General features: G+C 38.2%; 3 protein-coding genes across 6 annotated transcripts; all 3 read right to left on the minus strand.

Annotated features, from left to right (window-relative positions):
* Positions 1-7,191: 7,191 nt before the first annotated feature.
* LOC133743939 (calcineurin B-like protein 7) lies at positions 7,192-9,128 on the minus strand. Its single transcript, XM_062172026.1, has 8 exons — positions 8,851-9,128; positions 8,643-8,725; positions 8,405-8,464; positions 8,195-8,303; positions 8,062-8,114; positions 7,813-7,893; positions 7,603-7,715; positions 7,192-7,482 (listed from the first exon to the last, which is right to left on the minus strand). Exons 1-8 carry the CDS (start codon positions 8,918-8,920, stop codon positions 7,416-7,418), a joined length of 636 nt encoding a protein of 211 aa, XP_062028010.1. The 5' UTR covers positions 8,921-9,128; the 3' UTR covers positions 7,192-7,415.
* Positions 9,129-13,086: 3,958 nt separating this feature from the next.
* Positions 13,087-14,925, minus strand: LOC133706567 (uncharacterized). The gene is made up of 2 exons (XM_062132100.1): positions 14,880-14,925; positions 13,087-14,208 (listed from the first exon to the last, which is right to left on the minus strand). The coding sequence occupies exon 2, from the start codon at positions 14,196-14,198 to the stop codon at positions 13,302-13,304; it is 897 nt and encodes a 298-aa protein (XP_061988084.1). The 5' UTR covers positions 14,199-14,208; positions 14,880-14,925; the 3' UTR covers positions 13,087-13,301.
* Positions 14,926-17,850: 2,925 nt separating this feature from the next.
* On the minus strand, positions 17,851-21,072 carry LOC133743938 (calcineurin B-like protein 7). Of its 4 annotated transcripts, none has more exons than XM_062172022.1 (10): positions 20,983-21,042; positions 20,367-20,439; positions 20,111-20,241; positions 19,922-20,004; positions 19,647-19,706; positions 19,339-19,447; positions 19,131-19,183; positions 18,717-18,797; positions 18,526-18,638; positions 17,851-18,234 (listed from the first exon to the last, which is right to left on the minus strand). In XM_062172022.1, the coding sequence occupies exons 3-10, from the start codon at positions 20,208-20,210 to the stop codon at positions 18,180-18,182; spliced, it is 654 nt and encodes a 217-aa protein (XP_062028006.1). In that variant the 5' UTR covers positions 20,211-20,241; positions 20,367-20,439; positions 20,983-21,042; the 3' UTR covers positions 17,851-18,179. The 4 variants fall into 4 exon arrangements, with proteins under 4 accessions (XP_062028006.1, XP_062028008.1, XP_062028007.1 ...); XM_062172024.1 differs by lacking the exon at positions 20,983-21,042 and adding an exon at positions 20,559-20,964; XM_062172023.1 differs by lacking the exon at positions 20,367-20,439 and having other exon boundaries at positions 20,983-21,072.
* Positions 21,073-25,958: the final 4,886 nt, after the last annotated feature.

Below are 25,958 nucleotides of genomic sequence, written 5' to 3' on the forward strand. Positions count from 1 at the left end.
ACCGAAGAGTGATACTGTACTAATTTTAGTACTTTATTTGCAGTTTTTTTTTTTTTTAAATTAAATAAGAGATGAGGCGATATTAGCTCATCGGAAGTAGACGATTTAGGGAACAAATCTCACCCTCAAACCCGGTGAAGGGTCTACCACACTCTAGGAGCCTACCGCCCGTCCCCCTTTTTTTAAATAAAAATAAAGCAAAATACAAAATAGAGAAGGGAGGACAAAAGCCAAACTCCAAAAGTATAGACATGAGAAAGAAATAAAAGATGGAAAAAATAAAATTCCATCTTTGGAACAGAGAAATAAAGAAGAAATAAACTCTAGGGAGCCCAAATCAACATCAAGAAGAAACACGAGAATAAGGGAACCCCTGGTCATCCATTCTCAAGTATGGAGAGATCTCGGGTGGAGGCGAGGCATGCCAAATCAGAGACGAAGAAGCCAAACCCAAATTTGTTAACCTATTTACCACAAAATTGCCTTCGCGAAGAACATGAGAGCAGTGAAATGTCATTGACTGAATGCGAGATAAACAATTCAACCAAGCAATGCGCAGTGGCCAATGAGGTTCAAATGAGGTAGAGGAAATACATGCAAGAACACTCGTCGAATCACTCTCCAACCAAATACAATGCCAACCCATTCGAAAAGCAATCTCAATACCAATTATAACTCCCATTAACTCCGCAAAGAAAGCTGATTGCTGACCCAAACCTTGACAATAACCTCCAACATATTGACCATTCGCAACCCGAAAAACACCACCACAAGCTGCAGGACTAGGATTACCTTTAGCTAACCCATTAGTGTTAAGCTTAATCCATGGAAAAATAAGGGGATGCCAAAGAACAAACTGCGGAGCAACTGATTTGTGAGAAACTGGTTGGATTCCCAAGCTCACTAGCAACTGAGAGTCCAACACATCGCGGGAATATCCAGGCAAGTGAGGAGCAGCAAACCGCAACAAAGATTTAATAGAGCGAAAACACGCATAAGAGAAGGCCTCTTATTATTAAAACAAAGTTTATTACGTGTTTTCCAAAATCCAAATAGCCATGAAAGGAAACAGACAGCCCGCAAGCCATAAATTTTTTAGTTGAGGAGAAAACAGTTTACCAACAATTATACTCCATAAATCACCAATTGAGCCATAAGTTGGTAAAGAAGTACCAAAACAGCATGACAACGATTGCCAAACATGCTGAGCGAAGGAACAAATAAATGAGTTGAATCCTCAATAGTAATAATAATCACACATATCGTAATTTAAGCTTTGTTCAGATTAGAGGTGGCAAACGGGCCGCTAAGCACGAGCACGGCACGGGCCCGGCACGCTTAAAAGCGGCTCGGCATAGCCCAAGCCCGTTAGTGGCCAGGCACGAGCCGAGCACATTAGAATAACGGGCCGGGTTGGGCCTAGGAATATTGGCCCATTGGCTCGGCCCGAGCACGACATATTATGCGCCGGCCCGTTACAAACACAAAATTTCATTTTATTTTTAAAAATATTAAAAAACTACAATGATGAGATTTGAATATTAGACCTCTTTATTTAAAATCTCATGACAATTCCACCAATGCTATTTCTTTTATGTTGTCAAAATAGTGAAATAAAACATTATATCCTTGTCTTAACATAAGTTTTTTTTTTCCTAATATTATGGATAGGTAAACCCTAAGGCGTCGCCATCTTCTGTGCGCTGCCACCAAAACTGCCGACTACGGTGGTACCAAATCTGCCGGGATGCTGCAAGGCAACATACTGGTATGGAACTGCAGAGGAATAGTAAATGCTGAAACCCAACGAGCCCTAGTGGATATCGTGCTCGCGAAGAAACCAACCCTTATCTTTCTTTCTGAAACCCTAGCCCAAAAGAGTACCATTGACTCACTCACAAGGCGACTTGGTTTTAAGGACAGCTTCTGTGTCGCTCACGAGGAAGATTCACAGGGCCTGGCCATCATGTGGACAGAGGAAACTCATGTACATGTGAGAAGCCATTCATCCAACCATATAGACGTTGAGGTAGGCAAGGTAGGAACCGAGATCTGGCGCTTTACTGGCATATATGGTGTAGCTGCCCGTGGAGGACGAGATCGAACATGGCAGCTGATTGATGCCCTAGCAGCCCAGGTCTGTTCATTGCCATGGTTAATGGCAGGTGATTTTAACGAAGTGATGGTAAGAAAAGATAAGTCGGGAGGGCCTCCCCGAGCACTGGCTGCCATGGAAAAATTCAGAAGAACCATGACTGGATGTGGGTTCAGTGATATGGGCTTCGTTGGTAGTCGTTTCACATGGTCAAACAGATACACCAAGGAGCGTCTTGATCGAGGTTTTCAAACGGTACAATGGCGAGATAAATTCCCATGCAGCCGGGTTATCACTATGAGTCCATCAGAGTCTGATCATTGTCCTTTGCTCATTGAGGCATACCAGGAACCACAGAGCCGGAGGAAGTTTAAAAGACCTTTTAGGTTTGAAGAAAGTTGGTTCGGTCGGGAGGAATGTCTGACCATAATCAAACAGGAATCGGCAATGCCTACAACAGGAAACGTTCTACAACAAATTGGAAGTAAAACGAAGGCAGTAGGGCAAAGGCTAGTTGAATGGCATCGTGTTGATTTCAACAAACAACAAATTGAGATGAGAGTGATCCAGGAAAAGCTAAATGACTTGATGAAGCAGCCTCACTCTATCCAACTGTATGAAGAACAACGTTTGTTGCATGTTCAATATAGTCACTTACTTGCCCTCCAAGAGAAGTATTGGAAGCAAAGGTCTCGTGCTCTTTGGTTAAAAGAAGGCGATCGGAATACTACTTATTTTCATAGGAAGGCAAGCAATCGAATGAGTAAGAATACAATCAGAGGACTGTTAGATGAAAACAATGCATGGCAATCTGAACAGTGTGACATTGAAAGGTTACTGAAGTCATATTTTCAGAAAATCTTCTCAGCAGAAAGTGTCAATATGGATGCTTTGCAAATGGTAATCGATGCTACGCCCTGTAAGGTCACAGATCAAATGAATGAAATGCTGGTAGCCCCATACACAGATGAAGAGATCAAGCGAGCCCTTTTCCAAATGCACCCATCCAAAAGTCCGGGGCCAGATGGTATGTCTCCTTTTTTCTATCAAAAGTATTGGGATATTGTCAATCATGATGTTTGTCTGGCAGTGAAAAATTTGCTTACTCATGGGGATATGTGGTTCGAATCGAATTATACCTACCTATGCTTAATACCAAAGATCAGTGATCCCAAAGAAGCGATGCATTTTCGACCTATAGCTCTCTGCAATGTTATTTGCAGAATTAGCTCGAAAGTTGTAGCAAATAGACTCAAAGTCTGGCTTCCTGAAATTGTGTCCCCATTGCAGAGTGCCTATGTTCCGGGTAGATTGATCTCGGATAATACTCTAGTAGCCAATGAGGCTGCACACTTCATGCATAAGTTGAGACATCAGGAGGAAGGTTTTTTCTCTCTGAAGCTTGATATTTCTAAAGCTTATGACCGACTTGACTGGTCTTTTATATTTGCCATTCTGACAAAGTTGGGTTTTGCCGATCACTGGATTCAAATCATCATGAAATTTGTGACATCTGTGAGCTATTCTATTCTCATTCAGGGTGAGCCTTCTTCTACAATTACCCCTACGAGGGGCATCAGACAAGGTGATCCTTTATCACCTTACCTATTCATACTGTGTAGTGAGGGGCTGTCAGCCCTAATCTCCCGAGCTGTGCAACAACACACTATTCAGGGGCTTACTATGTGTCCTCAAGCACCTACTTTGCATCATCTTTTCTTTGCAGATGACAGCATCTTATTTGGGTCTACGACCACTGCAGAATGTGTACAATACAAATTTATTCTGGATACGTATGAAAAGGCCTCAGGACAGAAGGTGAACTTCCAGAAAAGCAGTGTTGTCTTTAGTAATAATGTTATGGATGACAGGAAACAAGAATTAGCTTCTATTCTTGGTGTTCAATGTGTCACGGAGCATGACAAGTATCTGGGACTACCTATGCGGGTTGGAAGATCCAAGTAAGCTATTTTTGCTTATATCAAAGAAAGATTAACAAAAAAACTGGTCAGTTGGAAGGCAAAGATCTTGAGTGCAACTGGTAAAGAAATCCTTATTAAAGCAGTGGCTCAGACTATGCCATTGTATGCAATGAACTGTTACCTATTGCCAAAGGCTCTTTGTGATGATATTCATCAACTTTGTGCATCATTCTTTTGGGGAGATACAAATAACAAGAGAAAGATACATTGGAGGAGTTGGGAGAGATTGTGTCTCACAAAGCAAGAAGGTGGTATGGGGTTCAAAAATATTTATGCATACAATCTGGCTATGCTTGGAAAACAAGGATGGAGATTGTTGTCCAATCCTCACTCGTTAATTGCAAGACTGTATAAGGCAAAATATTATCCCACCTGCTCCTTTTGGGAAGCTGAACTAGGGGACTCTCCATCCTTCTCTTGGAGAAGTATTTTAAGTGGCAGGCCGGTACTGAAAGCTAGAATACAGTGGAGCATTGGCAATGGTACTCAAGTAAATATTTGGAAGGACAAATGGATTCCCGATTGCCATCAATTTTTGATTCAGAAACCTCCAAGTTGTGTGTTTGAGTTAGTCTCGGACTTGATTGATTCCAACATAAGACAGTGGATCCCAGCTGCGGTTCATGCCATATTCCCACCTGAGGTTGCTCAGAAAGTGCTTTGTATCCCTCTTAGTAGAAGGAATTTATGTGATAGACCTTGTTGGAGTCCGGAAAAAAAAGGTTTCTATTCTGTAAAAACTGCTTATTGGATTGCTAGGGCAAAAGTGTTAGAGCAAGTATTGACCTCTACATCTCAGGGTAATCCATATGCAGAGTTATGGCAGAAGATTTGGAAGGCAAAAGTACCGGGAAAGGTTCAAATTTGTGCATGGCGTGCTTGCTCAAATCTCCTTCCTACACGAGCAAACCTCAGTACAAAAGGCTACACAGGTGATCTTCATTGCCTTTTATGTTCTCATGCATACGAAGACACTTCCCATGTTTTCTGTGAATGCCCTATAGCAACTGCCATTTTGAATGCACCCCCGTTTAATTTGGGAAGACGTTTATTGAATCGAATGAATTTTAAAGAGTGGCTTTTCGAACATGCTATGCATCTAAAGAAGGAGTTATTTGCCAAACTCCTCATGATCATTTGGGCTTTGTGGAGGAATAGAAATAATATGTTGTGGAATAATACCAAACAGTCGGCTGAGGCTTTGGTACTTAGCTCGTTCGCTTGGCTGGAGGAATATGGCAAAGCACAACAGGTGACGAAACCTGTTAATCCAAAACAGAAGCAAATCTGGAAACCGGCAGGCATAGGTACTTGGAAACTAAATGTTGATGGTAGTTTCCTCCCAAGTATTTCTCAGGGGAGTGTGGGATGTGTTTTACGGGATGATGCAGGTCACTTTCGTGCTGCTTTTGCTACCCCAGTTCTAGCTGTTGCTTCTGCACGACAAGTGGAGTTGTGTGCTATAAAGGAGGGATTGAAGCTGGTCGCTACAATGCAGGTTAGCAATGTCATTATCGAAACTGATTGTCTGGAAGCAGTTTCTCGTATTGCTGATGCACAATTCACTTATGTCAATGATGAAAGATTGCTTGATGATATTCGTCAGGAACTCACCTACAAAACTGATATTTTAGTGCAACATACTTCACGGGTTTGTAACCGTGTGGCTCACTGTTTGGCTAATGCAGCTTATGCAACTAGTCATGGCTCTATGTGGTTTATTAAACCTCCGGATTTCCTGGAGGATGTACTAAAGTATGATTGTAATCAATTGAGGTAGCTTTCACCTCTATGAATGAAGTCCTTTTTATGTCAAAAAAAAAACATAAGTATTTTTTCTAAATATTAAATATATGTTTATTAATAAAGACTAATCTCATCATAATACAACTATAGAATGAAGGAAAGAATAATATGATACTAAATCTTCATTATATTAATAAAGATTAATCTCACAATAATATACTAAAAACAATATATTTTGAGTTATTTTTTTCGTTCTTTCTTTCTTATAGTGGAATATAAAAAATTATTAGAAAACTAATCTTAAAAAAGCTAAGATTAAGAAAGAAAAACGTTGTAGAACTTAATTTATTTTAATTTTCTAAATAGTTAAATAAAATTAATTTTTATTTGTTCAAATTAAGATTTTAAAATCGTGCTAGCCACGAGGGACACAAGTGACTCGTTTCTAGCCCGTCGACAATGCAAGCTCCATGGTAAAGGTGTGAGCAAGGCAAGCGATAAATCAGTTGATCAACACCACGTTCTGCAAGGCCCTCCATACAAATAACACAAGTCGATGAAATAGCTTCTAGTTCTAAACTATCAAGTCGCACTTTCTCCAAGCTCTCAATGATGATTTAGTTGCAGGAATAAATTTGACCCAATTACGTACGCCATGGCCGACCTCGATAATGTTCACAAGAATAGGAAGCTTGGGGACGGCCACTTCAAGCACCTCAAGTATATCTACAATGATAGCCCGCTGGCTATCTTCTGGGACACCCAAGGAAAGTCTCCTAGCTACCAAGGAACTCCGTATACTTACTCTTTTCAGATAGTAGACCGTCACGATAACCAGGGTGAGGGACTATAGAGATGTTGTAATAGGTCTGATTTGTAGAACACCCATTGGATTGGAATTAATGTTGGTACCAAAATAGATGGGGAGGGTTCGACATGGTTCTCTTTGCGACACTAGTGTGCAAACATAAAACCTATCTGGAGGCATGGCACTGATGAGACTTACAACTAATGGAGAATGGAGGAGATGTAGTTCAAAATATGATCATTAGTAAAAATCCATAATAAAACTCTCGAGTACTTGTACATGGTATGTGTCAATCCTTACTCAAAGTGAAACTGGACACAATAATCCGGAAATTGAATCTAATCCTTATTTCAGAAGAACAAGGCAACCTTGGGATTCATTAACAATTGGATTAGTCATAGGTTTTTACATAATGTACGTACATTTCGATTTTACTAATTTTTTGAGACGATCTTGTATAGGAACCTAGACATTTTACAAGGAATGTCTAAGAACGTAATCACAAGAAATTTTTTCCATCCTATAGAACCTATCCTCATTAATGCCTTGTGATCAAAGTATTAACATTGCCATCGAAACTTAATCATCATGCATTCTCATGATCTCATGCGATCAAGTCATTTACAGGATATATATTACCATATTTGAAGGACCAAAATTACGTATGGGTTCTTTTCGTTTTCTAAAATGAGTCGAAGATTCTTTTTCGTTCTCATAGCTAGATACATTGGAATTTTGTCTGCTGGTGCTAATTACATTCACTCAAATGGGTGTGTCAGCTGAATTAGTAGTTGGTGTCATCTTCAATGTCTGATCTCAGCACAAAACTATGAAAAGCAGTTGTGATGTCCCTGCATTAGATCAAAAATCACACCAACAAAAACAGTTAAACATAGCTTTGTGATGGTTGTAATGAAATGGAACGTACATGCAGTACATTCTGTTAATATATGGACTAAATGGGGAATTACTTGAGGTATGGAATTGTCATGTTCTTCAATAAGGATGGATTTTGATCCACGAGTTGGTTCCACTCTTCCAGATCAATCTTTCCATCTCCATTTAAATCCGCTTCCTTGAATGTCTATGAAGTGAAATAGCAAAAGGTGTACTTAATTTTTCCACTATCAAGACAGATAAATGATTAGATATAGCTAGCACCATCTTGTATGGCTTAATACCTTATCAAGAATGGCTTCAACAATGTCATCAGATAAGATCAAGTCTGACTCTTTCAGAAGCGCCATAACTATTTCTTTGACCTATCAACATGTAAGTACAAAAGCATGAGTGCTTCATGTGTATATCTATTAATTAAATCAAATGCCTGATGTTGAAAATTTGAAATAAGATCGGATATATATGTTATTATCTAGTCGATCAGGAAATACTAGGAACTAGAATTTAAGTGTGATTTGAATATTTGATACCTCATCGCGTTCAATGAATCCCGTCTGCGATATATCATACAAGTGAAATGCAACTGCCACACCACACCAGTTCATGTCAAGTCAAGATACAACAAATACACATAGTGAAATGAAAATATCCAAAATTGCATACATGACACTTTTTCTGCTCTTGGTGCTTCAGGGTGGAAGACACTTAGACATTTAACAAACTCTTCGAATTCTATTACCCCGTCGTGCTTTGAATCAAACATGTCGAAGATCTATTGGGATAAACAAGGCCTACTTAAGTTGTTAGAACTTAGCACTCATGCTCAAGGTAATTGTACGTTATTGTCAAACTGAAGTAAGGGAGGAAGCTCACCCTGTCTGCAAAGAGACTCTGTGTTTTGCTGTTCCTGAACAATCCGAGCTGAAACTCTTCCTGAAATCTTATATGTATGTAAATTAGTATAATTTAGAAGGTCAATCTTCAATTATCAATTTGAATACTGAAACAACAATTTAATAATTAACTTGTAATGCGCGCAGTAAATGGAGAAGCAATATATACGATATATTTAAGGGTTTCTGACTAGAAGATCGACCGACATGAAACGTACTTTGCTTATAAGCCCATCATCAACTATAGAACTGCTTAACTTCCTGAACAGCTCATACAAATTTTCTATCTCATTCACCTTAACTGCAAAACCCAAGGATGTAATGCAAAGAATTACTCTTATGTAAGTATATTCCAACTAATATAATGAGGTCACACGAACCCAAAATTGATAAGTTGCAAACGAAAATAGATTACTGGAAGCTTACAATAGGTTTGAGAAGCAAGAACAGTTGGGTTTTCACATTCAAGTCTCTGCTTCATGCAGACACAGCCCATCAGGCTTTGTCAGTACTAATGTGAGAGGCTGTTGGATTTATGTACGTGTACAATGTGACTTAAAATGGGGGGCTAAATTGGGAAGCATTCAACTTCTGAATTTGAAAATATTTATGACTCTCTGTCCCCTATGAGCCTGAGTTTTGTTCCTAATAAAAACTAAAGGATGTATTGTTTAATGGAGATGGATAGATGCTAATTTGGCCGTAATTGGGTTTTTGATACGTAATATCTTCAGTTTCACCAATTTAGGGGAATGAATATCGAATTTGTGCCAAGTAACGTGCACATGTGCCTCGATTGAAGATGATAAAAAAATTCCATAATAATGGATGGTCATGGTGTCTCCTATTTGAATTTGGAATTGGGATCTGGTTCTTCTTTTTGGGCGGTAGAGCCTTTCGGAATGGAAGCTTATTCAATTGACCACATAATCAACTCTCTTTACAACATTCCTTTAACCACTAAAGTTAGGGGGGCAAAGGTTGGGTTACCTGCTTCGGCTTGGATCTGGTTGTTATCCAGTTCTTAGGTTGGGTGGGTTGGTGGTCTTGGTGTGTGCTGCATTCTGCTGGTACGATGGGGACGGTGGCGTAGTGGCTGAGGCTGTTCGACGGCGGTGGTTGTGCAGCAGGGGTGGTGGCACGTTGGTGGTGGCTTGGGTGGGCCGGTGCTGGACTTGGCTAGTGGGCCGGGTCTCCCTTATATCGTTGGGTAGTGCTTGGGCTTGGGCTTGGGCTTTTTTGGGCCCTGCCCAGGCCGGTTTTTTTTACTTAAAGCTTTTAATTACTTTTGTTGTTTAATTTATTGCGAGTAATAAATAATATTCCTTATAAGAGATGGATATTCCTTCCACTTTTATTGATCAATTTTCCCATCTCCATGTAAATGTGTCTCCATCATTGTCCCTACTCCCTATAGAAACATGAAGCAATTACATAGAATAAGTATACAACATATCACAAAGTGTAGAATAATAAAAAGGATTCGATAAAATCATCGGCAAGTACCAGATCTGATCTCAGAAGTGCAGATGGCCGGCACCATCTCCTTGACCTTCGATTTTCATAGCAATAAAAGGAAGAAAATTCATAAATAGGTAGAAACCAATCAGATGCAGTATAAAAATCAGATCCCTTTGAAGTTTAAAAGTTGAACAAAATAATGTGGAAATATAGAAATGCAAAAAAGATGGACTGCTTCATATAGCCTACATATATTTGGAACCAAATTGTGTGCATGAAAATTTGTTCTTTGACAGTGCGTATCATCTGAAATGCAGAAAAAAGGGACTGCTTCATATATATGTTAGTAGTGATTGAAATAATAAACGTAACAAACAAAAAAAGAACCTTCTTCGATTGCACAAGGCAAGTATTGTCATGCACCATAACAAGTTTAAAACTAGGTATATTCAAACTGATTTAGCTTAAATTCCACAGAAGCGGAAACTAGGGAGAGTTGTAACTAACACGCACTCAGACACACATAAAAAAGTTTAGTACTGTCTGCTTTTACTTCTGAAACACCAAACGCTTTGAAGAAACTAATTAAACTGCCAAATACATGGATATACAATGGCAGCACTATGCATGATATGCTGATATTTTCATGTTTAGCTCCGGTTCAACAATATGGGAATGAGCGTAGCAGTAAGCATACCAACCGCAGACATCATGAGCAAAGGCCAATGCAGCCTCAATAGGGGTTTTGGTGGCTCGTCCTTGTCCACTTCCACAATTGGGGATCGGCAAGGGACACACGTAATTCGTCTTGAGCCACTGGACAATGCAATGATTGCAATCTGCATGACATGTATGTCAGTATGTGGGCAGGGCAAGCGAGCAATCATATGCTGATGATGATCAGTCCCTTCTTCTGCAGCATCAAAGTGATCAAGGCCCTCAATGCAAATAGTAGATGGCATCTGTCTAACAGCATCTTTCAAACTATCAAGTCCCACTTTCTCTGAGCTCTCAATGGACGATTCAGTAGCACGAATAAGCATGGGGACATCTGAATACATGGCTTCCATTTCAAGCCTTAGGTACGTACATACCTTGACGATCATCAATATATCTTCCATTGTAAACACCCCCACACACACACACACAAAAAGAACTAGTTCCTGTCAAATGAAATCTTCTTACGTGATTATGTTAATGTGCCAACAGTGGACACTTCTTAACAAAGGAAAAATTATTGAGCTCTAGCTTGGACATCTATTGATGATATGTATTTCAAGTCAGAAAGAAAATAATAGAGCTACTAATGAGGTTTTACCAGAGTTGAAGTTATAAACAATCTAGTTTAATAATAATGTACTTTTTATCGAAAAGTGAACAGTTACAGAACCCACACGGTGAAACACTAGAGTGCTGAATGCGGAAGCTATGCTATGGAATAATCTATAGTGGTTTTTTTTTTTTTCCTTTGGCTCCTCTCATCAACTTTATGCTCTGCAGAGGCTAGCACTTGATGTCTTCTGCATCTGTGATCGAGAAAAAGGCACTGCAAGTGTCTGTTATGTTTGCAATGAATCATAGCTAATCTTGAACCAAGTGTCGAGCAAAAAGCTGAGAAATGATATAGGTAATGTCCCTGAGAAATAGAAACCAAACTAAAAATCATATACGTTTTGGGTTAGCATTGGATTGAGTATAAGAGGTTTTGGCTAGGATTATATGGAAAATTAATTGGTTTTTTTAATCTCTTTTCACATAATGTTAATATGAATTCTAATTAAGATTTTCATTAAGATGGGGCTCGAAGTCCATTTGTATAGAGGAGAGACTCAGACACCAATCATGAAGACCGAAATAAAATATGAGGAGCTCTGGAGCTGAGCAGTGTATCATGCATAATAATAAATGTTTAGAAGCTATGAAGCAATCATGTGATATGTCAAAGTTCAGTAATGTAGATTAACTGAACTATCATTGTAATTTATGGAGAGCAAAATCATAGATTGTGGGTAGGCTTTCACAAATAGTAAATAGTAGATATCCATATCCATAAGATGAAGATTCATATAAAACGAAGTTAGTTTACTGGATATTATAACTAACTGGAATAAGCATGGTACAACGATTTCTTGAATCATACCTGTACTGTTGCAGCTGAGCAAGATAGCTTTCACAAACTTTTGTAGCCTGTAAATCAAATCAAGTGGTGGTACAAGTAACTTCATTTATTTGATAGTATGTTTTTCTTTTTTTTTAAATTTAAATTCAAGTTGCTAGTTGAAATGCTGAAATTATAACCTAACCTGCTTCCATATATACTTCTTCAACTCCGTTTGTAAGACCACGCACATTGCAATTCAAAGCCACAGAACTACACTTCAATATAGAGGGGAAAAGCCCTGTAATTGCAAGCATCACATAACTCCTGGAAAAAACTAGAAGTGCGATCACACACGTACAAGTGCAAATTTCAGTAGTAAATTAAGTACCAACATCCAAGCCGACAACTGCAAAGGAAAGAGTAAAGAAAAGAGCACCTCCTGGCAGCAAAAGCAACCATTGACGAGATATGCACCAAGGAAGAATAAGAAACTGTTAGTAGCAACTGAAGCAATTAACAAACAAAAGAGATCCCTGTATGATTGGCCAAGAGATGTATTGTCATGCTTTTAACAAGTTAAAAGTACTACATTATTCAGATCAATTCTACTCAATTTCCACAATTTCACAGTAACAGTATATACCAACAATACATGCATAAAAAAGTTTAAATCTGTTTGCATATACTCTTGAAAATCCAAATGCTTTGAAGAAACAATTTTAGCAGCCCAGTACATGGCCAATGGCACTACATCTACACGAAATGTTTTGAAATTTTAAAAACCTTGCGTTAGGAAATCAAGCAAGCATCAAAAACCTGAAAAACTAGTGCAATACAGAGAAATCCAGAAGATCATGGAGCAGGACTATACAGGAAAAACCCTCTACCTCCAGGAAAGAAAAAAAAAAAAAACCGTGATCATATGCAAGTTACAGTAGTACGTAACTACATAATTATCAACCATACTATCAACAGCACCTCCTGCCAGCAAAAGTTCCCTTGACTAACGAAGAATAAGAAACTGTTGTTAATAATTGAAGTAATTAACAAACGAAAAAGATCCCTCTTGGATTGCACAAGAGAAGTATTCTCATGCCCCATTAAAACTTCAACACTAAGTTTATTCAGATCAATTTCATTTAGTTGCCACAGACACTTGAAAGTTGTAATAAAACACAGACACACACACACACAACATAAGTTAAATTCTATCTTCATCCATCTACAGAAAATCCAAATGCTTTGAAGACTAATTTAAAAGCCAAATACATGGCCACTAGCACTGCATTATAAATGATTTGCTGATATTTCATCCTTAGCTCCGGTTCAACAATCTGGGAATGAGTGTAGCAGTCAGCATACCAACTGCAGACATCATGAGCAATGACCAATGCAGCCTCAATGGGGGTTTTGATGCCTTGTGCAATTCCACAATTGGGGATCGGCACAAGGGACACCTGTGGTTAGTCTTGAGCCACTGGACAATGCAATCTTCATGATAGATATGCAAGCAAGGCAAGCGAGCAATCACATGCTGCTGATGATCAATCCCTTTTTTTACATCACCAGAGGTATCAAGGCCCTCCATACAAATAGTACATGGCATCTGTCTAACAGTAACTTCCAAACTATCAAGTCTCACTTTCTCCAAGTCCTCAATGGAAGATTTAGTTGCAGGAGTAACCTTGGGGACATCATACCTGGATTCCATTGTAAGCCTTTGAAGCATAATTTGCTGATCATCAGTATACTTTCCATTGATCCATAAGGGTAGAGTGACATCCCCTGCGCCAAGATTACTTGCATTGTCCAAGAGGTGGATGGTCACATCCCCTAAGAACACAATAATATGCCTCCCAGGGACGGTGACATCAATCACACCAAATAGTTTCTCAAGAACAGCTGGCTGCTCATGTCCCGGGACACCAATGTTCAAAAGTTGCTCGGCCAGCAGCTTGGTATAATAACGCCTTTTGGATGATTTTTTGACAGCAGAGAGAGAAACTAAAAGTAGTGTACGAGCTATGAGCTTTGCAGGATAAAAAACGGTGGCATCTGGAGCGTCAACCCAGCTTCGTCCGTATATCTTGTAGTAACCAAGTCTAATTTTTGTGTCCGCACCGCGTGGGATTTTAATTTCGGGTGCTAACCTTGGATCTCTTGGATGTGTATCTGTGACACCACTCCAAAAATAATGCCTCTCAGGGGACATGCTCAAATAACTGATATCAAGTGGAGAATGAAAATTATTAGTTGTGGTCATCAGAGTCAAGGTGCTTATATATATATATATATATATATATATATAGCCCGCTAGTTAGCCTTAAATCAATAAGGAAAGGCCTTTCTCCTAGCACATGTTTAAATGTTTATGTTTAGTTTTGGAAAGTACTCAAAATCCAAATTAGTGTGGATTATTTAACAAGCAGCTATAGCTCCCCAGCTTCTAAAAGCTGCCGTCAGAATCTTCCAAACAGCAGAAGATAAATTTTGCAGATTAGGAAAGAAATTCCTCGGATGTTTGGCATAGGAAAAAGAGGGGTCAATCAATAAAACTGACACCCTCCAACCCCCTGGGAAAAACTGTCAATTGTTTTAATTCATCTTGGCATCATGTCCTAGAACCCTCTGGGAGGAAGAGGCTTGATTCTAGCAATTAGTCCAGATTTATCTAATGAACCCACGAACATACAACAGTAATTCAACTACAGCAAAGTAAATTCTTCTCCTTTATCACACCCAATTTAATGGGGGCCTTGAATTTATATTCAAAACAAACTGTATTTTCTTCGAGTTTCTTAGGCCTTGGATAAATTAAGAAGATAAACAAACCAATAAAGCAAATCAAAAAATCAACTAAGCAAATCATTAGACAAATTGGAGCACTACTTACATCGAAAAACAACAGTATTGTACAGAGGATGGCGTCTGTTGATGAGGTCGGGTGCGTGCTGTCGAGCCCCCCAAAATATTCTCATAAAGAGAAAAATTCAGTCACCATCCCCAAACTATGCTGCCAAGGCCAATTTGATACCCGAACTCTCAAAAGTATCAATGTGATACCCAAACATGTATTTTGACATCAACGTGATACTTCCGTCAAAAATCTCTAACGGCTCCGTTTGTTTGCTGACGTGGCAAGCACATGGATCCCAAAAAAAGGTTAAATGACCAATTTACCCTTTTCTTTTGTTAATTAATTTTTTTTTTCAATATTGCTTTCATTATTACTGCCGGAGCCGGTAAAGCCGATCGATCCGGTTTTCTATTTTCCAGACTTTCAATCTCTCTCCCCATCCCAAGCGAAAGTAGACTGTGGTCATATAAAATCATCATATATTCATGTCCATAACATTTGCTCGGCTTCATTCATATAGGTACCACGCTCCTCCTCTTCTTGTCCACGAATCCTTACCAACTCCAACTCTGCAGCAGAACATCTCACGAGTCATTGTCTCCATACCTTTCCATGACCCAAAAATCAACATAACCAGAGGCAGCAAGACTTCCATAAAGCCATAGACACAGACACCCTTCACTGCAATAAACCGCAACACTGAAATTCACACTGTCATCTCCTTCAACCTTAGGAAACGGAAGCCGCAGTCTCCGAAACTCCTCCATCTCCAAATCAAAGACAACAATAGGATCCTCCTCGTCATCAAACTCGGGATTGTAGTCCTCAATTACCCAATGCAGCTTCTCGTTTACAATAACACCTTGATACCTCAATCACCCAATCCGGACATCAACGCACTCCAATCCGGCGAGCACCAATCTCAGATTGCAAAAAAAAAAAAAAAAGGAAAAAAATAACAACAACTACAACACCAACTCCTCAAATCCCCCAGCGTAGCATCAGTGCAGAACAACACCTCTTGCCCACGTTCTTTCACCGATCTTCTTTTTGGGAGAAACGGAGCCCATTGCAGGAGCCCAATAGCAAGACGTCGCAGTCGGGTCGGGTTAAAGGGGAGGCAAGCTTTACGGCGGAAGTACGGTCTCCGAAGGGAAGCCGATCCAGTTCTAGGGATGCGAGCTGCAAGGAAAGAGGAAGACCATAAGCCTCCAGCCAAGCCTGGCCCATCCCCACCACGGCCACCGCCGCTTGACCACCAAGTGTTCTGCCCCGCTGGTATCTGCAGACCGCCGCCGGACCGCCATCTCCGAGCCATGGGTGAGCGTTACATCTACCAAACATCACCCTCCCCAGATCGAATTCAAGAAACCCCAGATCGGTTTCGGTGGAGATTGAAAGGAGGAGTGAGAATTCAAGAAACCCCAGATCGGTTTCGGTGGAGATTGAAAGGAGGAGTGAGCAGGTTAGGGTTTGGTTCATATAGGCCGATTCGAAGTGGGATTGAGCGAATTTGGAGGATCATCTCATCAGGGGATGAAGTCCGACATTGAATTGCCTCTCTCTCTCTCTCACAGGTGATTTGGGGAAAATGAGAGTCGAGAGAGTGTGTAGTTGCACCGATCCAGTTTTTTTTTTTTTTTTTAATTAGTTCTAGTGAAAGACCATTCTGCCCTTGATAAAAATATCACATGGGACCCACGTGCTTGCCACGTCAGCAAACAAATGGAGCAGTTAGAGAATTTTGACGGAAGTATCACGTTGATGTCAAAATACGTGTTTGGGTATCACATTGATACTTTTGAGAGTTCGGGTATCAAATTGGCCTTGGCAGCATAGTTTGGGGACGGTGACTGAACTTTTGAGAAAAATATACACCAAACTCTTACTTTTTTGTCTTTTTGTGAAAGCCCAAACTTACTTTTCTAGATTCAAAATTTAGATAAAGTTGGTTTTTTTTTTTAATCCTATTCATGTCATATAATCCAATCCTAAAAGGATTGGTACAAAACGTTTAGAAAATTCTGATAAAAAAAAAACTTTTAGAAAATTCTATAAGCTACCTGGTCAGTAAGAAATTATATTCAACAACCGTGTGATGTAAATTTAATAGTAGAAAATAAAACAACTCAACTTAAAAATAATTATTTCCATAATTGGATAAGGTTGAACATAATTTCCTTGATCAATTAATAAACTCATATAATTTTAGTTTAAACAATTCAAATCTACATCTAAATAAGCAAAATAGAAGAAGTTAAAAAAAAAAAAAACCATATTTTTATAAAATTTTAAATTTCTTTTGGGGTTTTGTCCATTTACCCCATTTTTAGAGATTTTTTTCCCAGTTACCCCATTAAGTTTTTTTAATTCCCTCTTACCCAAAACACTCTAAGGAGGTCTTCCCTAATACCCCATTAAGATTTTTTTTTTTTGTTTTTTAATTTTTTTTAATACCATTTTACCCTCACTCCTTTGTTACTTAGAGAGAGAAAGAGAGAGAGAAAATGAAAGAGAAAGAAATCATGGGAGACTTCGCCGGAGTCCGGTGGAGTATCAGTATGTAACTTGTTGTGGACGTCAGGTCAATGTGTATATATTAGCTAACCTTATACCAATGAAACTACGAAAGACTTCTATTTACAGCAGTTTGGGGGCTTGGAATAGGAAAATATTTTCCTTTCCTATGTTTGTAGGATCGGGAAGAAGATTTCTCCCTGAATGTTGATAAAGGATTTTGTACGATTGATAAAAGGAAAGGAAATTTTTTCTTCCCATATTCGTACAATCCTTTATTCGTCGGCGAAAGTACAATCCTTCTAAACTTTTATGGGAAGCTTCTGTCGACGAACTATTGGGAAAGATGTATCCCTTTCAAATATTTTCAGGCTCATTGGCTCAACGTTGAGAGTCATAAACTCAAGCCTAATCCGCTTTAGCCCAGGACCAGCCTCGCTGGTTAACACTGTCATCTTCTTAGCCAAGGTAAATATTGAATTCTTGGACATCGAAAGAATATTTTTCAATTGAAAAGTACGAAAAGCAATTAACTTTTCACCGGAGTTTGGGAAAGCAAATTTCAGTAGACTATAAACAATCTAAAGTTCTAAACTAACATGTACATTTTATGTAAATTAAACAGTTAAATTACAGAAACTCTTGATCAAAACATATACTGCTGAACGTGGAGGCTATGCTATGGATTAAACTTCTCTTTCTTTTGGTTCCTTCCATCATCTTTGTGCTCTACACATGGAGCCTCACTACTAGATGTGTTGAGACATCCACGGAGAAAAGGCTTTGCTACTGTCTATTATCTTTACCATGCAATCGTATCTAATCTGGAACTCCGGTGTTGAGCACAAAGCTGGGAAATGCTATTGTTATGTCCCTAGAAAACAGAAAACAAACTTGAGATTCTGAAACTTTGATGAACATGTAATTTCGAGTAAGCATATTAAGTTGACCAAAAATGACTGCAGAAGTTCATAAGTTGGACAGCTGCTGGTTAATCAGGACGTCTATACTCCAATTACCAAATAAGATTTCTTATTTCAGGAATGGCTACATGTTAAGTGTATGTAACAGACAATTAAATTAGAGCTAAATGGCCTATGGCCGAATAGAAGTAAGAAATGAAACCGGGGCTGGTGAAATTAATATATAGCCTTTTAGGACTCACTTTAGATATGGAAGAGTCATATTCCTTATAAGAGATGGATGCTTTGCCACATATTCCTTCCACTCTTCTTGATCAATTTTTCCATCTGCTTTTAAATCTGCCTCCATCATTGTCTATACAGAAACATGAAGCTAAGGATGTTGAATAACAAGTAAAATACAACATATAACAAAGACCAGAATGATCAGAACCTTGTCAATGATTGATTCGATAACATCATTGGTAAGTTCCAGCTCTGATTCTCCTAAAAGGGCTACCACCATCTCCTTCACCTGCCTCAGCAATATTGCAGACAACATGTATAGACACAGAAAAATGAGATCTCTTTAAAAGATGAACAAGAGAGGTGGAAATATGTGAATGATGGGATATAGCCTATTAGATAAATAAGTTCTTCGGAATCACAATTTACTCTGCACAAAATGTTCAGAAAGATCAACAGTGTACTGTTATTTGAATGTAATAAGATGGATCACTTCATATGTTAATGGCATTTATCGTTTACAAGGACTCAAGGAGCAATGTAAAAGTAGGAAACCAGCACAATAGCTTATGTCACACTACATGAACTACAATCAAGAGGAGAAATAGCAGCGGATTTTCACCTCATCACGCTCAATGTAGCCCGTCTGTCGTAGATCATACAATCTAAATGCAACTGCAAAGTATATACTTCCATTATTTAGTAGCTAGTCATACAGTATGATTGATAGTTAATTGTAGGGAAGAATACAATCCCTTCTGCACACACTAAATGCAAGCAAAAGAAAATAGAAAAGAGAAGAAAACACAATATGGAATTGAAGATCATACATGAAATTTTGTCTGCTTCAGAAGCATTTGGATGAAAAATGCTCAATGACCGAACGAATTCTCCAAATTCAATTACCCCATTACGCTTGACATCAAACAAATCAAATACCTGCAATGACATAATGCTAAGTGTTAGAATAGATCTTCCATTTTGAATTGGGGTTACTTCTTTATTCTTGAATAGATTCTTGGTGAAAGTTTCTTAGGCAAATGAGTAACACTTCCTACTCTTAATTTGTTGAGGATCTCCAAAAGAAAATCTAAAAGATAAATTCAAGCAAATCAAGAATGATATAAAATACACCAACCCTGTCTGCAAAAAGATTCTGCTTACTGCTGCTTTGAAATAGTGCAAGTTGGAATTCTTCCTGTTCATATAGTCATGTCAAACATTTAGTGCCATGGCTTCTTAAAAAATGAATTGTTAAAGATTCTAATTTGACTTTCAAGGTATAACTATAGCTTTCAGAGTTCATATCCAACAGTAAATCCTTACCAAACAAAGATAAAATGAATCAAACAGTAAGTCATCTCAAGGAACATATCAAAAGATTCAAAATGCAAACCTTAGCTAGAAGTGTACCTTGTGTAGAAGGCCATCTTTAATTATGGAATTGCTTATTTTCTTAAACAGATCATACAAGGCCTCCACTTCATTTACGGTAACTGCCAAGTAATTGAAGTGCTAGAAATTTAAAAACCTTTCAAACTAGTTTGTAGTTCTAACGTGTAATAAGTAATCAAAGCTACTACTATTGAATTCTGTACTTACAAGCAGTTTCTGAAGCAAGGATAATAGGGTCCTCATATCCAGTCCTATGTCTATCAACTTTGGAACTCTTGAAGCAAAAGCAGCTCATGAAAGGAGGCATGATTCCAATAAAAGATTATCAGAGTCTTGATCTGCCAGCATCCAATGAAAAACTAATGCATCAAAAAAATGTTTAGGTATATTCTTTGTAGTTTCATCTGAGCATTCACAAAAGCCAAAAGAAAATCCCAACACCAAGAAATTGAGAGAATCTGACCTGCCCTACAAGTTCTTCATGTTGAAAATAAAAATGAATTGACCCTTAAAACTATTATCCAGGATCAAATCTTCTGCAAATTCAAAAATTTCAGGCACCCATTTGCCAAAAATGGGGGTGAAATCAAATCCTCAGTCAAAAGCTATTAGCAGGTAATAGTCTATCAAAAGATCATGATCTCAATCTGGATACCTGGTTGCATTTTGATGTAGGCCTAGATCTAGCAAGAAAGTTGGAAAACAATAAAAATCCAGTACGGAACTATTTCATTATTCCTAACGAACGTATATGGATTCAAAGCTAGCACCTATACATAACATGAACAAAGAGTCAACCAGAATAAACAGAGGCACTACTGCTTTCACAGTCATGAAATTTCCAACCCCCAAAAAACAAATCATTTTCAGATATCTTCTTTCCATTCAATCTTCCCCAAGAAACAAAGAAAATGGAAGCAACCCGAAATCTCAACCAGGTTCAGCTCACCACATGCAAACCATTTTCTATTTTCTTCCCAACACAACTCAGAAAAGTAATACTAGCTACTTTACTAAAAGTGACATATATGAGTCATGAAAAAGGTTGCAGATTAGTTATTTCGGTTTGGGAAACTGACCTGACCTGGGTGAGTGCTGTTTCTTATTGCTTATTGGCTTTTCTGGTGTCAAATGTACCTATATCCTGGTTATCGTTTTCTAAAGCTAACATCATTTTCTCCGTTTTGCCTCCCACCCTTTTTATTTTTTTATTTTCTATATTTAAAATCAACGGTTGACTACACGAGCTTCAAGTAATTAAACCTTGCTCCTATCTGTCATCATATTATTCATATATATAATGTCGCTTTCGAAGCTGGTATTAAACAATCTGATATGCTGGCACTCCTGGCTTGTCCGGCAGTCTGGTAGAATTATTCGATCCAAGTATCAATAAAATATGAACATGAAAAAATTTGGTGATGTAATTTTAGAAGATATAGGAAAATGTAAGAACTACTATGATTGGCTACTAAGGCTTGAGGGCTGCCGCACCGCCCTTTTCTCAAAAAAAAAAAAAAAGAACTACTATGATTTTAATACCAAATCTGGCAAATCAAATCTTGCGTGCGCCGTGCGATGCGGGCTTGAAGTAGCAGCCTTAGATCATGTGGGCCATCTCGGTTCCTCTTTACAGATGGCCCGTACAACTAGGTAAACAATTATTATATTTTTTGTATATTTTTATACAAATCTTAGAACAGTGAAAAGATCATAAATGGTGGATCTGTTTTCGCGCATACGATCTTTAACTTTTGAAATGGCTAAACTTCTCCTTTATTTCCTTTTAGAAAATCATGTGATGATTGTCTTGTTAATGATCGTCACATGTTAATTCACCAACCATATGATTAGTCATGCAACTTGCAACGAATAAAATTAATCTTGAAAATAAAAAAACAGTTTGAAAATTACCCCATACATATATATATATACAGTCATGATCACATGGTCAGCTACTGACCATGGATCATTTGGTCACTGACCGTTCGATTTAGATCGGACGGTTGACAGCTCTCATCTCAGATTTCATTACTTAGCTGTCAACCGTCCGATCTCAATCGAACGGTCAGTGACCAAATGATCCATGGTCAGTAGCTGACCATGTGATCAGGATCGTATATATATATATATATATGGCCTTTCACTAAAGGATTTTTTTTTTTTTTAATCATTTTAAGGGTTCCTTTATGGGACTTAGTACTTTTCGATCACATATCAGCACCTCGACCGTTCATTTTTTAGGTCTCCATGAATAGATTACTTCTATAAATTTTCAGCCAAATTGATGATCATTAAGATATCAAACTAAATTAAATCAATGGACAAATTTGTCCAACTTGAACCGTTCATGTTTATAATTGTAAATCACACTTATGGATGTCTTAACGATTATCAATTTGACTGAAAATTTACATAAATGATCTACTCATATAGACCTAAAAACTGAATAGTCGAGATGCTGATATGTGATCGAAAGTTGGTCTAATAAGTGATCTCTTAAAATGACCAAAAAAAAAGAGATCAAACACTAGAAGGGCTATATATATATATATGTCATAGACAAAAAAATCACCTTTTTTGCTTTATTAAGACAATAAAAAAAATCATGTGACTTAAGGGATAATTAAAGTTTGAAAGTAACACTTAAAGATAATTTTTTGTAGATTGTAGTTGGCACAAATGCCATGAAAAAGCTGCAAACATGAACAAATGATGTGATATTTCTATTGCAACTATTTTCCTACTACCACTTAAGAATGTCAATTATAGTTTAGGAAAGTAGGGTCTCCCGCAAAGGATTATCATAACTATATGTTTCATAAAAGATTTGGTTTGATTTTGGTTTTCAAAACAATTAATTAAAAACAAGAATAAAAGCAATACCAGAGTACATTGTGAGATATCAGTCCAAAAAATGAGCCAAGGAATGTCTACATCACTAAACAATAAATTAATAGCAATCTACTTAACTCAATTCCATACAATTGGATGACTATGTCTACAGTTAAGCCTATGATGTTAAGGTCAAAACCGTCCTAGGGTGTTAAGGTCAAAACCGTATTAGATACTCTCTTAGTTGGCATAATACACACACACACACACTATGTTCCTTGGTTGTTTCTCATACATTGATTAGGTGGTCATCTACATGCTTAAAACAATAGATCATATTCATACATTCTAAGCATGCACTCAAAGAATATGCAAATAGAAATCATCAATGAGAAACTAGAAAACCAACTTTCATCCAACAAACATAAAATAGAATCAAGTATCATAAAGCTATTGAAATCATGTCTAGGGCTTCAACAACCTCTAACGTCCTAGATGTTTAGTTACACATAGTTTGGATGAAAAACAAACTAAGCATCATTAAAAAGAATAAAGAAAAAAACTCAAAAATAAGAATTGATTCAGGTTGAGTTCGACTAGTCAAGTGACTATGTCGACTAGTAGAACGACAGCAGAGAAGTCTTCTCACGTTCTTGCTCATATCTCCTTAATTGAATTTTGCGCGTAAGAGTTTCTTAATAGTTTTCCTATCCTTTTATATTGATCCTTGAGTCATCTTTCATTCCTTTTTGGATTGAGACTCCTTAACTTAGAAAGGAAGCCAACTTCTTGATCTTCAACTTGATTTAGGATTCTCCACATCATCCTTCCAAGAAAAGCTCGCCATGTCATCAATGTGATAAATGTGAATAACCTTAATATTTTCCATGCAATCTCTATCAATGGGTTTCCTTAGATTTCGGTTGGTAGTGTGACGATTGTTATCTGGGGGCCGTGACCACTTATCCAATTTTAGTCTAAAAATTGCCCACTTGCTCCATTAACAATTTTTTAACCCCATTTATCCGATCTAACATATATGGACAGTATTGCCCTCATACTCTCTCTCTATCTCTCTCGACTCCCCTCAGTCACGGTCTAATCCTTCTCCTTCTCCTCTTCTCCCTTCAGGCCACCATCTCCCACGCCACCACAACCTACCCTTCCATTCCTGGCACCACCCCCGTCGACGTCTCCTCCGGCGCCACCGCCACCAACCTGATCCCCTCTCGCCACGAAGTCCACGAAAACGACCAAATCTTCTACATCAGCCACCGCTACAGTAGAAACCGCGCGATAGGGACTCATTCGCCCTCGATCTCCTCCCCAACATGTCGGCATTTGACTCCGTTGACGGCGTTCCAGTTCCTCTGGCTCCCCAACAGCATGAAGAACAGCTCCATTGCTAACAACTCCGAGATGAAGCTCCCCACCCACACAAGGACCCATGTCGACGCCCCCGACCACGTCTTCGATCACTGCTTCGACGTCGATATTCTCGACTTGGATGTCCGCCATCATCGGAGCACTGCATCTGGATTCCGATCCCCTTACACAACCTTCTCGACCACTCCTGCACCGGCCTCACACTCCAGAGGGTGCCAAGAGCAATTTCTGGGTGCCCATATCACTTTTTTTTTTTTTTTTAAAGTCCCGAGAATGGGGAAGGAAGGAAAAAAAAAAAATGAACTTGTACAATTGAACATATAAATTGATCAATTGTGTCTGTATTGTATTCATTTTGGTTTTGAGAGTTTATGCATTTCACTTTAGGGCAATAATATGATTATTGGAGGGTAATAATATGATTATTGGGGCAATAATATGATTATTAGGAGGCAATGATACGATTACCGGGAGGCAATAATATGATTATTAGGGGGCAATAATATGATTATTGGGTATTATTAGGGGGCAATAATATGATTATTGGAAGGCAATAATATGGTTACTGGGTATTATTAGGGGGCAATAAATTCAGACGCTGGAATCTGGTCACTAGTTCGGTAGCCGGATTAGGGATTCCGGTGAACGGTCGCCGGATTCCGGTCACCGGAGTCGGCGGCCGGCCACTGGTCACCGGAGTCCGGCAAGGTCTCCGATGACTTCTCTTTCTAAGTGAGAAAGAAGGAGAGGGCAAAAAAGTCTCAAAAATAAATAAAAAAGAATTAAAAAGAATTAATTGGGTATTAAGGAAATAATCTTTTAGAGTGTTTTGGGAAAACGGGGTTGAAAAACTGTTAGTGGAGCAAGTGGGCAATTTTTAAGCTGAAATTGGATAAATGATCATTTCCCCTATTGTTTATATGTTGGTAAGTTATATTAGTTTTATCTTTACATTCACTTAAATATGGCATGAATGTCACAGCTTAGGATTGTGCAACTCTATGGATTAGATAGAGATACATATAGATAGAGATACATATTATTAGATATTGACTGATTTAACATATTAAATATGGTACGACTATCACATATTAGGATCGTGCACCTTTTAGACTATATCTATACACATATTATAATTAGATATAGTATGATTGTCAACTCCATATCCCGTGCTCGGATCTAGAGGGACGTGGACTGTACTCGACGGCTCATGTTTACATCCCATTGGGTTTGGGTTGTGAATATTTGGAATAATTCCTTCATTTGGCCTTTAGATATTGGTCTTCACACTCTTTGGAGCCGATGCTTGAGAAGATAGTGACCAAACAGAGGAACATCCAGAGGGATATGGGCTGTACTAGAGGGCTCGTGGTTACGTCTCATTGTTTTTTGGCTTTGAAATGGCCTTATGAATATAAAAAAAAAAAATCATAAGAAAGAGATAATTAAAGTTTGAAAGTAATATTTAAGGATAATTTTATATAGATTGCAATTGACACAAATAGCTATGAAAAAGATGAAACATGAACAAACGGAATAAGTAATACATTTTACTTTGGTTTCTTTGAGGGGAACGGAATCAAGTTCCATTAATAATAACGACCTCTCTTGGTCAAGGTAGAGAAATTCAAAAATTCCTCATATTACATCTCGATGCACAAACTAGCTAGCAAAGAGCAGAGCTAACAAAAACAAAATAAACCAAACTAGAAAATAAAAATGCAAAAAGCAAAAAATCCTACACCTATCAAACCCTAAATCAAGGTAACCGACATGACAAGCATTGACGCCTAAAACCTTCATTGGTATACATCGTCTGATCGTCATTCATCAA

The sequence above is a fragment of the Rosa rugosa genome, chromosome 4, assembly GCF_958449725.1.
Source record: "Rosa rugosa chromosome 4, drRosRugo1.1, whole genome shotgun sequence".
NCBI lineage: Eukaryota > Viridiplantae > Streptophyta > Magnoliopsida > Rosales > Rosaceae > Rosa > Rosa rugosa.

Bases quoted from the DNA above. Each gene is read 5' to 3' on its own strand.
- LOC133743938 (XM_062172023.1), bottom strand. From the start codon at position 20,210: ATGCCTCCTTTCATGAGCTGCTTTTGCTTCAAGAGTTCCAAAGTTGAT. The intron at 20,005-20,110 runs GTAAGTACAGAA...ATTACTTGGCAG, and splicing joins CCTTGCTTCAGAAACTGCTT to TTACCGTAAATGAAGTGGAG. The intron at 19,448-19,646 runs GTTGGTGTATTT...ATGTCATTGCAG, and splicing joins AGAATCTTTTTGCAGACAGG to GTATTTGATTTGTTTGATGT.
- LOC133706567 (XM_062132100.1), bottom strand. From the start codon at position 14,198: ATGTCCCCTGAGAGGCATTATTTTTGGAGTGGTGTCACAGATACACAT.
- LOC133743939 (XM_062172026.1), bottom strand. From the start codon at position 8,920: ATGGGCTGTGTCTGCATGAAGCAGAGACTTGAATGTGAAAACCCAACT. The intron at 7,894-8,061 runs GTATCAAATATT...ACATGTTGATAG, and splicing joins GATTCATTGAACGCGATGAG to GTCAAAGAAATAGTTATGGC. The intron at 7,483-7,602 runs GTAATTCCCCAT...GATCTAATGCAG, and splicing joins ATGACAATTCCATACCTCAA to GGACATCACAACTGCTTTTC.